We start from the raw sequence: 15,288 nt of genomic DNA, 5'->3' as shown, positions 1-15,288 counted from the left end.
AGTTAACACCTTTCCAAAAACTATGCTGTGCTTACCTGGTGGATAAGGTAAGGAGTGGATGAGGAGCTGCTCATTTTCCCTGGAAATCTGATTATAGGAATTCAGTCTCAGAGTTGGGACTATTTTGGGGGGAGCGTTAAATTCTCATGAGACCGCTTTCACTTTTACATATATTTCATATCTGTAGTCTCAGGTGCAGATGCCATTTTTAAAAAGGCTGGTTTTTTGTGTTTAGTTTCAACTGCAGCCCTATAAAAATAAAAGGGTCCAGTCAAGCCAGTGCCCAGGCCAACTGGCAGCGCTCAATGAGAGCTATCTAAAGTGCAGAGGCATTGCAAAGAAAAGCATCCAGCCATGCCCTAACGCCATGCTAATTCAGTGTGCATGGGCCATGCTGCACCTTAGCCAAGGGTTAAAATAATCCCTGAAGCACTGACACGGGGGGATGAGGGGGTGCATTTTTAACATACCTGATTCCAGCAGCACTAGCCCTGAGCCATATCCAACCAGCCACTGGCAGGGCCTCTAGCAAGACGTTTGGGGCCCCGCGTCAGACTAAAACTGCCCCACGGGTTAAGAATCCAGAGAGAGCAGCAGGGCGCGGGCCGGAAGGCCTCCAACCCCTGCCCATGACTTGATGTGTAGCAGCGGGGGGTAGTTCCTCAGACCCTGCACGAAGGAGGGGTGGGGACTGCGCTGCAAACACTGTAGCAGTCTTCAACCCTGCTGCCTTCTCCTTCCCCCTCCCTGCTGATCCTGGCCCTGGCCCTGGCCCTGACCCGGGCTCTGCCCTTCAGCTGCCCCCCGCAGCGCCCGCCCTGCACAAACAGGCACCTGCCCCACTCGCCTCGCCGGAGCCCGCCTCTGCTGCCCGCCACCTCCCGCCCAGCCGGGCTCCTGAGGGCCCGTCCCCGCCCTGCCCGCGCGGCCCCGCGGCAGCCCCCCGGCGGGGAAGCCGCAGCCGCCTTCCCTCGGCAGATGGCAGTCACGGCTCACTGCGCGGGCTGCCCGGCTCCGCGCCCCGCCGGGCTCGGCGCTGCCTACTGGCGGAGGGGCTGGTGCTCTGCGGCTGCCGGCGGACCCGCGGCAGGGTGGGGCGGAGGGGGGCGCGGAGCATTCCCCCGGGATGGAGCAGCCCGGTGCCAGCCGCGCTTGGCTGCCGACAGCCCCGGCTGCTCCTCCTCCGGCTCCCCCGCCCCCGCCCCCCTCCCCGCCCCAGACCCCTCGGCTGCTGCGGGCCAGGGGCTGCCACATCGCCCGGCCTCCCCACTTCCCTCGCCCGCCCCAGCCCACCTCCCCCCACCGGTCCGCCTTCTCCCTCCCCCCGCCACCCTCGCTGCTGACGTCTGGCTCTGCCCGTCTGAAAACTCCGCGCCGCGGCGGATGCGGCGGCTTTCAGGGGCTCGGCAGCCGCGGCGAAGATGGTGGCGGCGCCCTGCGCTCGCAGGCTGGCCCGGCGCTCGCACTCGGCGCTCATCGCGGCGCTCACCGTGCTGCTCCTGCAGACCCTGGTGGTGTGGAATTTCAGCAGCCTGGACTCCGGCGAGGAGCAGCGGGCCGGCGGCGGCCGGGAGAAGCGGGACCGGGGCGGCGGTGGCGAGAGCAGCGACCACCGGGCGCATCAGCACCGCAGAGGACCTGCTGCATTCCACAGCAAGGCGCTGGTAGGTGCTGCCGGCCCCCCCACCCCCCCCGTTCGCAGCCAGCCCTGGCACGGGGGGGACCCGAAGGCTGCAGCGCGCCCCGGTCTCCCCTTTGGACTTGGCCAGCTCGGCGGCGGTGTAATTAATCGACTCTTCTGAGCAGGGTCGGGTTGGCCCCTTGCAAGTCTGCAAGAGGCATTCGGGCAGCTTCTTGCCTCTGCGGCCAGCTGCCTTATCGGGGGGGGGGGGGGGGCTGGGGGAGGGAGGGGGGCGATATGAATTTCCAGAACCCCAGGGCTCCTTGGACCGGGGGTAGTAGAGGCGGGAGGGTGAGAGAGAAAATCTGCTGGAGGCTTTTAAAGTGCAGGCGGGAGAGAAAGGCAAGAAGTTCTGCGGATGGGCGCAGGGTGGTTTTCGTGATCCGTGCATGCGCTGTAAGGGCAGTCAGAAGGCACGGGCAGGTAACTGACTGAGAAGATCCAGCCTGGAGCCGCTCTGAAAACTTTAAAAGAGGCTGCTCCTCTGTCGCAGTCGTCGCTTGAACCTCGGCAATTGGGGTGGGAGGTGGGGAGGGGGAGTCCTGCAAAGTTAGAACGGGATGGGACCGATTTTGTTGTAATTTCTCCGCTGGCCAGTAAGGCTCCCACCCCCAACCTTTGGAAGTAGCCCTGCTTCAGATGGCACGATCTAGGCACAGAAAACCTCCTTGGCGCTGGACAGTGCTGGGGTTGTTCAGAACAGTCCGTGGGGGTGCATATTATTTATACATCATTACAGTGACGTATTTGTTTTAATCATTCCTTCCCTCCCCCCATCTACACCCTGCATGCCTGCAAATCTGCTTTCGAAGGATTTCAGTCGTGGGAATGGGACTGTGCTTGTTGATTGCGCATCGTTTCATGTTCATGAGGGTTCTTGCGCGCCGGCTGGGCGCTGCTGTGGGAATGGCTTGTTGTATTCATAGACTTGTCACTCACGTTTGCTGTGGTGTGAAAGTGACAAAGGAGCAGACAGCGCTGCAGTGGCGTTTTCTACTCCCTTGGCTGCTGGCAGCAGCAGATACAGACCTACTAGACTCCACTTTCCCATCATGTCACTCCTCTCTAGGAATGGAGACTGTAACATTGTTAACCCCCACCCCTTCTCCCCACAGGCTTGGTTCTCTCCACCTCAAATCTTGACTCTGCTCTTGCTCTTCACTCTAGAGCCCTTCACCTTGGAGTGCAGCTTTCCTATCCTATGGAAGAAAGTGATGTAGCTGTTGAGTGTCTCTCTCCTCTTAGGGACTGAACCAGGCTCACAAGAATTCTCCCAAAAGAAAGTGAACAAACAGCAGGGGACCTAGTTATAAAACAGCAACAAAGGAAAATGCTTTAATGGGATCTTCTATTATTAGAAGTCCTCCTCTGAGACTTAATTATATTTTGAAATGTATCATTTTCTGAATCTTCCAAACTTCAGTCTGGTGTAGTTATCTCACTGATACATTCTTATGGCCTTTATTATGCTGCTTTTTTGCATCTGAAAAACACACAGACACTATTCTTGATTGCACAACTGTATCAGGTACAGCAGGCAACCAGTGGTGAAATTTAATGCAATAATTTATTAGCCCACTAAGAAGTCAATTATTTCTTTTTTGCATACTCTCAAATGTTTATTTAAATTGCTTGAGTCTGAACCATTGTATTTTCACAAAAGTAATTAGAAATTAAAAAACCTATATTTCTGGATTGCAAACAGGCAAGTAATGGTATAGTATGGTATTTGCTATAATGGTATGGTATTAATTTCCAAAGAAATTAATATGAAGCCCAAAATGTATTTCACTATGTTTAAATGGTATTTAGCGTTCTGTAGTTCAAGACAAGCTTCCTTTGTTTATGAGCTTTGCTTTAATAGACTTCTATGTAAATCTGATTTAGGGAAATTTTGCGTTGTCCCTTTTCAGATATGCAATTCTCTCTATATTTATTTCTATCTCTGTATACATCCTAAGAGAGAAAGCAAGAGTCTAGGCTTAGATATGCCTTGTCTTCATAGATGACTGTGGTTGTCCCAACCACAAGTATGTTTTATGAAATCATCTCCTGTAATAAGAATAGATTAATGTTCTGTTGCTAAAATTCAAGGACGGTCTTCTGGAAGATTGCATACACTGTACCAGTGTGTGTGTGTGTGTGTGTGGAGCTTTTTCAGCTTCCAAATAAAATAATCTAAAATTCCTGCTTACTAAAATTAGCTTTTCTCTTGCTTTATTTTTACAGTCTTCTCACTTAATGACTTGTGTTCTGAAATTTTACATGTCAAACTTTGCCATCTTTCTCCTAGTATTCTGCCCTCTGCTCTCTTTTTCCATTGATGTCACTCTTTTCAGACCTCATTTTTTCTCAAGCTGTTTCTCCCATCCCCCCCAGTCTTATATTTAGTTGTTGTCACATAAGGATTTATTTATTAAAGCAAAGTCACAGCTCTGACTTCTTTCAGGCCCAGGAATCAACCTGAAACAAGTTTGCATCCCTCTGCCCCTAGTATAACCAAAGGAATGGGGCAGCTCTTCCTGAGGTCCTGTGGAGAAAATGTCTGTTATGAGCTCTGAACTGCAAGGGGCCATAAGACCATCATGTATTGGAACATGAAAGAATAAGGCTGTGAAGCCTACGGAAAAGCTCACAAGGTTTTCTTGAAAATACAGCATTATGAGCTGCCCATACAGCTTTTGCTGCTAAAAGTGAAGAAGATAATGTGCTGTCACTCAAAATGCTGAAGTCCTGAAATATTGGCTGTGTGATGCTCACAGTATTAAAACAGATATTTCAGTGCTTCTTACATCATTTGTGGATATGCGTATTTAGAATAATATTTTTATGCTGGCGATTAGCAGTCATTCCTTTATACGTTTGCTTTCACTAAGGACGTAAATACTGAGTCATCTGGCTCCTTTTGAATCAGTTTTAGATAACATGCTGTGTAAACACGTTTTATGAACTTATTGTCCTTACACTTGCTACAGCCTGGTCTACTCTTAAAAACTAGATCGATCTAAGTACATTGCAGGGCTGTGAAAAATTTTGCATCTTGAGCACCGTAGTTAGGTCAATTTAACCCCGAGTGTAGATGCAGCTAGGTTGATAGAAAAATTCTTCTGTCGACCTACTTACCACCTCTTGGAGAGGTGGATTAACTGCATCAATGGAAAAACCCCTTCTGTTGATGTAGGAGCTGTCCACATTACAGTGACACAGATGCCGCTGTGCTGGTGTAGCATAGACAAACCCTAAGTAACCAGTGGGTGTCACACTAAGCTATGCCACAGTATCTTAAATGTGTTCTGAACCAAACAATAATGTTGTTGTATATAAACAATTTACAGATGCTGTGTGTGGACAGATGATTTGGCAACACTTCTTAAGGATGATTTCACAACACTTGTGGCTTTGCTTAAACTGCACCCCTCAGAGTGGTGACCATCTTTACACTTACTTCATCGGACTACACACACCCACTAAGCATCCATTTGATGGAGCACAAATTGGATTTTTTGCAGATTTCTGGTAGAAATCAAACTAAGTATGAAAGCTAAAGAGCTCTACTTAATATTCTGTCAACCCCTTTGAAGTTCGTAGGCTAAATTCGCAAAATACTGACCTACAACTGTCTTTTCCACAGATACATTGTGCATCTCAGTGACATGCGCATGACTGTCTTTATATTTAGGGGGCTCTACATTTGCTTATGTCAGATACGAAATGTTAGCAAGAAAGTTTTAAGCAACATAGGGCCTGATTCTGATCCACACGGTATCTCAGCCCTATTAAGCTCTCTGGATCCCCAGAGACCACAAGCGACTGCTGGGCAGACTGAAAATGCGCTGGGCCGATTGCATGACAAAACTCTTTGGCCAGAAATAGAAAGAACGTGTTTGTAACAAAATAGAATGGTGTGGCGTCAACTTGCGTTTGTGGAGGGACAGACGAGGACAAGCCAGACAAGGGGGACAAAGGTGAAGGTCAATGGAGTTATACCAGTATAAAATCTGTGTGGGAGAAAACTCCATCCCATAATTTCTGGTGCTCAGTTTCTATGTTAAAACACAATTTATATACTGCCTGAGCTGGTTTAGGTTTTCCTTTTCAGCCTAAATTTCCCATAGTGTGCATTTATCAAATTTGTTATAGGATATTTTCAAAAGTTGGCTGGCCTGAGTACAGTAGCTCCATTATACCCAAACCCCAACTCTAGGGCTTAACCATTTCAAGAAGATTTTCACACAAAGTACTTTATTCAAAGTACTATATATCCTCTCTGTTTATTTTTTTTTCAGTTTAATCATAAGAGCACATAATGCAGTTTGTTCTAGAGTATTTTTAGTATTCATTCAGTCTGTTAACTGGGCGCTAGTGTTAAAATACTCATTGGTCTGCCCAAAGGGAAGAACTGAATGTCTCCATCTGTGTGAAATAGTGGATATGTTGATCACTTTTCCTTCCTCCAGGAGAGTCCATAATCATATTAAAAATATCTCTAGACTTTTTTTTAGCAAGGGCCACTTGTACTTTAGATCCATTTATTTTAACTAATATTTGATCATGTGGTCTGCAACCAACTTTATTTTCTAATGTTTGCATAGAAAATATTTTGGACATTTGCTGAAGGTGGAACTTCCAAAAGCTCTGTCCAAATATTGCCACATATGGCTAAAATCCTTATTTTTAATTTTCCCTCCTGTTTTTGCTCCTGATCCGTGTGCAGAAATATATACAAGTATTAAAGAACGGCATTTATTTTATTGTATTGAGTCAAACACTAAGAAGTAAATAGTGTGGGGTTTTGGTAATCTACTTCTGTAGGAAAAGAAACAATTTTTGAACCAAGTGTTTAAGGGGTATTTAGATTTATTCTAAATGCCATCAGATACATATAATAAGCAATTTCACTTGCAAAATGAAAAAAAAACTGCATTATAGTAAAAATGTTACCATTGTACCTGGTATAATTAAATGCAAGCTTCCAACTTGGCATAAAGAAATAATTTTGAATCGAGCTATTCTGCAAGTGAAAAAATTTACTGTGCTAGATCCCCTGGCCAGCTGCAGTTTTCATTACTCATAAGCCAGTTTCCTGCTGTTGTTCACGTTTAATTAAACTGTATTATGGATGTCTTTAAAGAAGTATGAATATCAGTAACATTGACTTAAGTGGGTACTTGTAACAATATCTCTCTTTTTTTTTTTTTTTAACATCCATTCAGGGCTATTTACAGAAGCTATATGCACTCAGCAAAAAAAAAAAAAAAAAAAAAGTATAGTAATTGATACCAAACAATAATTATGCTACTGTCTGAGAAAGTGTTGATTTTATTTAAAGGTATTATCTTTGAAAGGCACCGCAAAAGCTTTTGCAGGAACGGAGTAAGTGTAATGTTTTATTCAGAATTTTTACATTCAGCTTGGTACTGGTGGTGGCAGTGTCTTGTTGATGGGTATTCTGCATTATGAGCCTTAAGGAAGGAAAGGAGTGCAAATCTCAGCTTTAGGGCTGGTGCTGATGAGATGAATATGACAGGGAAACTTCTGCTATAATTTTAGCTCCCACTCAGTGTTGCAGTGACGTGCAGTTATGCATTGCAGTGGATGCACTCACATTACCCAGCTGTGGCCTCTTCCCCGGAACCAGTTATTGAAAGCAACTGATGTGGGCTGCATGACTGTCTTTAATGTCATGTGTCATACAGCCCCATTGGGTTTTCATTCTTGTGTAGAAAATAGTAAAGTAAAAATGCCAGCACTTTGTTAATATGTCAGTGCGGTGAAATGTAACTGTTGCCTGGCGGTGTGTTATACTGTAGGATCAAAGCATTTCTTGAACCATTAGTCTGAAATGCTGAATATCCATAGTTAAGAAATTGTATAAGAACACCCTGCTGGCAGCAGCCTTCTCCCTTATATACTGAGGGGGATGGTGTGGGATTTTGTTTTGAGCACCTTTGCTGATCACCTCTATAGTAGCATGTGAGATGAGAGGGCATTTCTTAGGTAGGTCGTTTCCAAGACATTTAGGCCTATATAAGTTAATACTAACACCTTAAATGCCACACAGAAACCAACAGGCAGCTGGTACAGATTACTATAGAGCACTGGTGCAATATGATTATGGTGAGATACCTTGCTTAACAAGTGAGTTGCTGCATTCTGCACCAACTGTAATTTCTAAATGGGTTTAAAGTGTCCCCCCAAGTAGGGTGCAATGGCAGCAAGGTCCTTATTTGAGAGAAAAGACCCCCCCACCCCATTTTTATCTGGAGATGGGTATCAAGATGCTGCTGAAAGATGATCAGACAACAATAACTGGGAATTTACCACAGTGCCAAGTTGCAAACATGGGTTAAAAAAGAAAGATAGAGATGTTTATTTGCACCATATCTTCTGGATTTTTCCCCAAACCTCAGTTGCTCTTTGGGTTTCTTTAATCAGAATTGAGCCTCAGGCAGCTCAGTATCATGCATGCCCCAAGCTTAGTCAGGTACTGGGGAAACTGCTTCACTGCATCACCTGAGTCTTAAGAGAGAGCGAGGCAAAGCTGGTGAGGACGGTGCTACCCATCTCTGTTCAGTAGCCCTTCTAGTGACCTCATGTACACGTTGAACTAGATGGAGGAGAAGTCGGAACCCCACTCAACTCCACATGAGAGATCGCAGTAGAGGAACAATCAGCCAACACTACACTTTGGGATTTCAGCCCATTTTACTTCCCCTAAAGTCTACAGGCTTGTCCACAACAGTGGTTCCGCAGGTAGTTAATAGGTGTAATAACATTGCTGCAGATTCTTGATCTTAATCTGTCACTAGGAGGCGACAGTCAGCCAATGGAACTAGCGCACAATTGTAATGTATGCTATAGAGTTAGACTAAAACTTTGACATATAATAATAATGAAGCTAGAATTAAAATACAATTTATTTAAATGAACAAAAAACAAGATTTCCAGTAATGACAGCTAAACCACTCTTATTCATCCCTTTGTGCCAAGGGTGTTAAAACAGAGTGAATTTACGTATAATATATGTTGCAATGTAGGGAGCTAGAATGTTCCCTTCTCCCTTTCGTCCCGGATGCTAATGCAGTAAAATAGCCATGTAGACATTGCTTTGCTGTAGTGACTTGAACTAGAGCTTGGAACTCATGCCTCTGGGATGAGTGGGCTTGAAGGCCTGACCCAGAACATCAAAGCAATGTTTACACAGCTATTTTTGCGCACTAGCACGAGCCCCACTGGCACAAGTGTGTGGACCTGGGCTGGGAGGCGCTATCCCAGATACAACATAGAAATATCCTCTGTGTGCTTTGCCTACGTAGGGATAATACGGCCCTGTGAATTCCAGTTCTGAAATGTGCCTTTCGATACAGCTGGGGGAGAAAAGCAAAAACTACCAAAGCAATGGTTTTTCTGACTACTTTAGGTCTAAAAAGCTTAAATGAGCTTGAATGTGACCTGCACATTTTTATGCTAAATTTCAGCCTGATGTAAGTTAAGCACCAGATCCTGTGACCCCTCACCCATGTGAGCACACCTGTTGATTCCAGTGGGACAGCTCACCTGAATAGGGGTTAGTAGGATCAGCTCTGTGTAAACAAGGGGGCCTCCCCCCAGGCACCTCCTCGGGGCAGCCCTGCAAATGGCCTCTTGCCTCAGTTTCCCTCTTCAGTTCACACAGTAAGTCTAATACAAGCATAGGATTATAGAACCATAGGATTGGAAAGGATCTCAAGAGGTCCTATAGTCCAGTCCCCTGCACTCATGGCATGTCCTCAAGTCTTACCATCCTGATGTCTTCAACCAGATCTGGACTCTTATCAGTAGTCCTTTGTCCCTCCACCAGGACAGCCAACCCAGCCCTTCCTTCTCAGGCACAAACCTGCTCTTCCTAGAGAGCATTCTCACAGCTTCTCTGCTGGGAGCCTCTCCTGGTTCTTCTAGGCCTAGATCCCCAGCAAGAGGACACTAGCAGGTAAGCCTCTCAGCTGCTCCCCTCCCTTCAGGTCTCTGGCTCTTGATTCTGGCTCAAAGCCAGCAAACATTTCCCTCTGTTGCTATTTCCTGCCTTCAGTCAGTCCTGGCTGTCTGGCTGGAGGACATCAATCATTCTTTCTGACTGAAGCAGTCTGCTCCTGCCGCTCTTAACTCAGTCGCAGGCTTCTGATACCTTCCCAGATGCCTCCCTGCCCTCTCAATTGGCCACTTGGCCTGGAACAGGAGCACTCAGCCCAGTTTCTTTTAGTGGGCCTGCTCCCCTATTGCCCCGACATGGCAGAATTATAAATTTCCTAAAGAATGGGTCCATAATGAAAATACTGACTTGGCCATTAACTACAGCTTCACTAGTTATCACAAGGATAATAGCACCAAAGTACAACTTTAATAACAATTCAAAAGGGCAGTGGAGACAACTAATCATTTTATAATGAGAAAGGAGGAAAACAATACATTTAGAGGCAGAGAACTGCATAATCATTTTACAAAGCTTTAGCACTTAACAAGGCACATGTTAATAAAACAAACACATCTTTTCAGTAACAGGGAACTAATGTATGCATTATTTAAGAACAGTATTAGAGCCAGATTAAATTGATGGACTCTTGTAGTAGTGATCTCATTAAGCATCTTTTCTGTAGGGATCTGCGAAATGGATTTTTATTAATTGGGGTTGTCAGGGGAATTCTTTTTCAGGCCATTGATTATTTTGATTATTTTTTATTATGTGATAGGTCTTTGCAGATGTTCCCTTTGAAATAAAAGCCTCTTTGTGTTCTTGTTTTACCAGGGAGAACCAGTTGTTGTAAAGGAGACATATACAAATCCCATTTACTTGTCATCAGGTATTGCAAATGGCTACTTTACAGTACAGTATAAAATACCCTCATTACCTATCATTTTTGGGGGCTATATTGAGAAATATTTTTCAAAATGTTTTTCCCTTTCTGTTTTGAAAGTGCAGATTTCAGATCCATCTTAATAGTGCTATTTATTGAAACAGGAGCTGTTAGATAAGATTAGATAAAAGCAAGAACTAAGCATAATTTGCAGGTATAGTCACACACTGATCTTGAGGATGAATTTGAATCAGAATTGCTTCTGATTTTCTTTCTGTAGTTAGAGTTCGATCCTGCAGACATCAGAGTCCAGGGGAATTTTGTCTTAATTTCAGTCTTGGCAGGAGGATCAAGTCTTTACTTGTGTATTTTTCCCCCCAGTTTTTCTTACTGTTTGTCTAACTTGCTTAGTCATAGCTCACTGGAGATTGGTGGTATGAGATGTAAACGTGACACCCATGAAAAGTTATTTACAAGATACATTAGTTAGTAGTTCCACACTTAACCAATGTAGATGAACTCACTGGTTCTGAGAGAGCCCTTCTTTGTGCCCCTGTTTCTTTTCCTGCTTGAAAATAATCTGTAATGGAAATCCTTCAGATCTAAACCTCATTACTTAAACTGTTAAAATACTGCGAACGCCAAATAACAAGCAACCTAATTTTTGCCAAAACAGAGAATACTTACAATGGGTAAAATTTTCAAAAGTGCCTGCATCTCATTCACAGGCACTTAGACTCTTAAGTCCCTTTTAGGCTTTGACACTGCACCACAGAATGCTGTAGTGAAAAGAAGAGTGTTAGAGCATGGGACGAGGAGTTAGAGCCCTGGATTCTGTCTACCAGTCTACCAGTAAATTTTGGTCTCGTCTTCAGCAAAGCATTTACAGCCTCATTTTCAAAAGAGGACCCTATTTTTGGATATTTCAATTTTTGAGTGCTCAGCTTTAGACACTTTGTGTCTGATTTTTCAAAGGAGCTGAGTACTTGCGATTCCCATGGTTTAGTTGTTGGAGTTCTGAGTGCTCAGGCTCAAAGTGTCTCAGGTGGGCCACCCAAAAACAATGGTCACACTTGGAAATTTTAGCTTTAACTTTCTGTGCATCAGTTTTCCCACCTGTAAAACGAGTAGACTCAAGCTTACTGACCTCACAGAAGCGTTGTGGGTCTCAACTAATTACTACTTGTAAAATGCTTAGAAATCTTCAGATAAGTCTGAGCCAGCTTCTTAGCTGGTGTGCATCGGCATAGCTCCATTGAAGTCAACAGAGCTATGCTAATTCATAGCAGCTGAGGATTTTGGCCTTGCAAATGTAATGATTGTTATAATAATAGTATCAAACAAGTAATTATTATTTTTCTCTTTCTTTTCATTGAAAAATGAGAATACGATTTTCTCTTGGATCAGTGCAAGTAATTCACATTAATGGCCCACATGGAAGAAATATTCATTTGTTCAGTGCCATCTGTGTGCTAGAAACTTTACAGTTGTGTAGAAAGACAGGTCCCTGCCTTGAAGAGCTTACAGTCTGAATAGAAAATGTAGCAAGTATACATGAAATAAAATCTACTCCCCAAACTGCTTTGAAATATTACACTTACACATTGATTCAACAAGGGATTTAAGCACATGACTAACTTTAAGCACAAGGGTAGTTTCACTGATCTCCATGGGACTAACACACCTCTCTGGAACTATTCTTGTGTTTTGTTAGGCAGGTGCTTAGGTGCCCTGCTCATAGACTTGAAGGCTACCATGATCATGATCATCTAGTCTGACCTTCTGCACATTGCAGGCCAAAGAACCTCACCCATCCTGTAATAGATCGATAACCTCTGGCTGAGTCACTGAAGTTCTCAAATCTTGGTTTAAAGACTTCAAGTTACAGAGAATCCACCATTTACTTTAGATCAAACCAAGTGACCTGTGCCCCATACTGAACAGGAAGGCAAAAAACTCCCAGAATGTCTGCTAGTCTGACCTGGGAGAATGCCTTCCTGACCCCAAATATGGCCATCAGTTAGACCTTGAGCATGGGGGCAAGACCCACCAGCCAGACATGTGAGAAGGAAGTCTCTGTAGCAACATAGAGCCCTCTCCATCTAGTGCCCCATCTCTGGCTGTTGGAAATATTTGCTAATAGCCATCGCGGATGGGCCACATAGCATTGTAGGCAACTTCATCCTACCATTCCCACTATAAACTTAGGAAGCACAGTCTTGAAAGAAGTTCGGTTTTTTGCCTCCACTACTCCACTTGGAAGGCTGTTCCAGAACTTTACTCCCTGCTGAACTGGGGCCTTAATTTGTGAGTGAAGGGAGTAGCCCTTCCCACTCAGCAACCATAAAAACTGAGGGCCACATAATGCTGCTATGATTTGCACATTGTGTAACTGTTCGATTCATCCTTTTGTGTCAAGTACCGAAAGGGTCACTACAGGACACTTATCATGTGACTCTTTATTTTTAGAGCAGATTAGTGGATTCCTCTGAGGGACAAACTATTTATGGCCCTATTTATAGCATGTGTAAATTGGCTTTTTTGGTAGTGGAATTAGAGTAAATAAGTGTTGTTTCTATAAAGTAGATAACCATGTTCTATTTTTCTGGTTGTCACTGAGGTCAAATCTTGAATGCTTCCCTCAGTGTGGTCAATTTTCACATTCCTGTTGTTTCTGTATTCTGTTATATTAGTAGAGAGAATTAGTGAAGGAAGCCTTTATTTTGTAAAAGTAATTTCTAAGTAGAAGGATGACACTGTCCAGTTTTAGTTTAACCAAGATTTGTTTCTGTGGGTCATGGACAATCAGACTTCAAACTGCAGCCTTCGATTGGTTGATCCTTCAGATGAACTTTTTTGGTTTGTGTGGTTGCAGTTGGAGAATTTTTTTTGCATACTTCTGACTTTTTGGTTTTACTTTTCCTAATGTTGTATTTTGAATTTTGTGCTTTCTGAATTTCTCTGAGGTTCTTGTTGTTTTGTGCTTGGAAGAAACCCTAAGATATTTCCAGGGTCTCTGGTCCTCTTGTAGTCCCCCTTGGTGTTTAATGTTTCCCCTATACCTGGATCAGAAACTAGCTAAATAACAATCCATTCCGCTGTAGGCCCTTAAATTGAGTCTCCCTGCAAGAACTGCTTGCCACTGGGGACATCTTAATGTTGGAAATTTATGTGCAAAAATATCCTGTCATCAAAGTAATATATATCCAATGGCAAAAATACTCAGTGTTAGATTAAAAATAGCAAATAATTTTTACACACAAAAGTTAAAATTTTCAAATGTTGGTAGTTATAGGTGTGGACTTACATCCATATTTAGGCCTCTAATTACATTGATTTAGATGCCTGAATGCTGATTTCACCCTTAGATCTCTGTTTAGATGCCTGAAACGGACATTTAAATACGTAAATGTGGATCCAGGTGTGAGACTTTAGGCATCCAAGTTTGAAAATGTGGCCTAAAGTATAAAGCAAGCACAAACAAGCAGAAGAAATGTAAATGGAGTGAACAAAGCTGTTAGTGTGGACACCAGGAGAATAATAATATTTTACACTGCTGTGATATCTCAAGTTAGGCATTCGCTTAATTGAGTTTAGTAGTGTGGTTGCATAAATAGAATCTTTGAGATGCTATCAGCACATACTGTAAGAGCAATAGTACATCTGCAGTGAAGAATCCGTTACCTTTTTGGCAGTCTCACAGGAGAGAAGTACAAATCTTGACTGTAATATTTTGATAAGTCACTAGTTCTTATTAAAATAATAATTAGGGTGATAATTATAACTCTAGTTTGCTCTCAGACTGAGCTGCTAACTGTACTGAGGAAAAAACCCTACTGTATATTCTGTTAAAATAGTTAGAGCCCTAGCTCTGCCCTTTTCATTTCACATGTGCGTATCTTGGGAGTCTCATTTGTTTGTCCCCCACATATTTTGCCAGTGTGCTGCTGCTTCAGTTTGTAGAATAAAAGGCTGCATAACTCCCCCATAGGAGGAAGCTTTAAATTCCTGCACATACCAAAGGACCTGCTCCTGCTCCAAACTGGAGTTTTTTTTTGTTGACGGCAATGTGATCAAAATCAGTGGTGCTGCAGTGGTAAAATACTGTGACGAGCCCACAGTCCCTTGGTTCCTCGTGGTTGTTGCCATGCTGCACAGTGCAAACAGTGACAGTAGAACTCAGTGCTCCTCCTGCAAGGCCCAGGTTCCTATAATATTTGAATTAAAGGAAACTCTCCATCAGTACATAGGAACGGCCACACTGGGTCAGACCAAAGGTCCATCTAGCCCAGTATCCTGTCTTCTGACAGTGGCCAGTGCCAGGTGCCCCAGAGGGAATGAACAGAACAGGTAATCACCAAGTGATCCTCTCCCTGTCTCCCGTTCCCAGCTTCTGGCAAGGTAGCAGTATAGGTTCCATGGCGCCAGCTGAGAAGTTATGATGCTACTTAGTAGAGAAAAATACGAGGTATGCACACTAGCCAGCTTGTTACAATGTTCTGTTGGGCTCCGTTTAATAAATGAATGAACTTGATTAAAGGCCTATGCATTCATTAAATAGGATTTCAAATATGATCATTCTATAAAAAACTAGTTTTGTGGTTATACCACCTCTTCCCTCCCCTACTAATAGGAATGGTGGTACTATACTTCATTTCTTTTCAGATTAATTTTTCTGAACTAGACCTGCAGCAGTTTAGCTTAGCAGAGGCAAAGCAGAAGGCACTGCTCCTTACTTTAGGGTAGCAAGACATAGGGTTGTCACAGTAACTCCAG

General features: G+C 43.9%; 1 protein-coding gene across 1 annotated transcript in view; it reads left to right on the top strand.

Annotated features, from left to right (window-relative positions):
* The first annotated feature begins 1,209 nt into the window (after positions 1-1,209).
* Positions 1,210-15,288, top strand: part of XYLT1 (xylosyltransferase 1) — a 310,150-nt gene continuing 296,071 nt past the window's right edge. The window contains exon 1 of the mRNA XM_007064382.4: positions 1,210-1,664. Coding sequence (XP_007064444.2) covers positions 1,422-1,664 — 243 coding nt within the window. The 5' untranslated portion in view covers positions 1,210-1,421. The remainder of the gene's footprint in view (positions 1,665-15,288) is intronic.

Source organism: Chelonia mydas, chromosome 10, assembly GCF_015237465.2.
Source record: "Chelonia mydas isolate rCheMyd1 chromosome 10, rCheMyd1.pri.v2, whole genome shotgun sequence".
Classification (NCBI taxonomy): domain Eukaryota; kingdom Metazoa; phylum Chordata; order Testudines; family Cheloniidae; genus Chelonia; species Chelonia mydas.
Note: the sequence above shows the minus strand (reverse complement) of the source record. Positions and strands in the feature narration are given on the sequence as shown.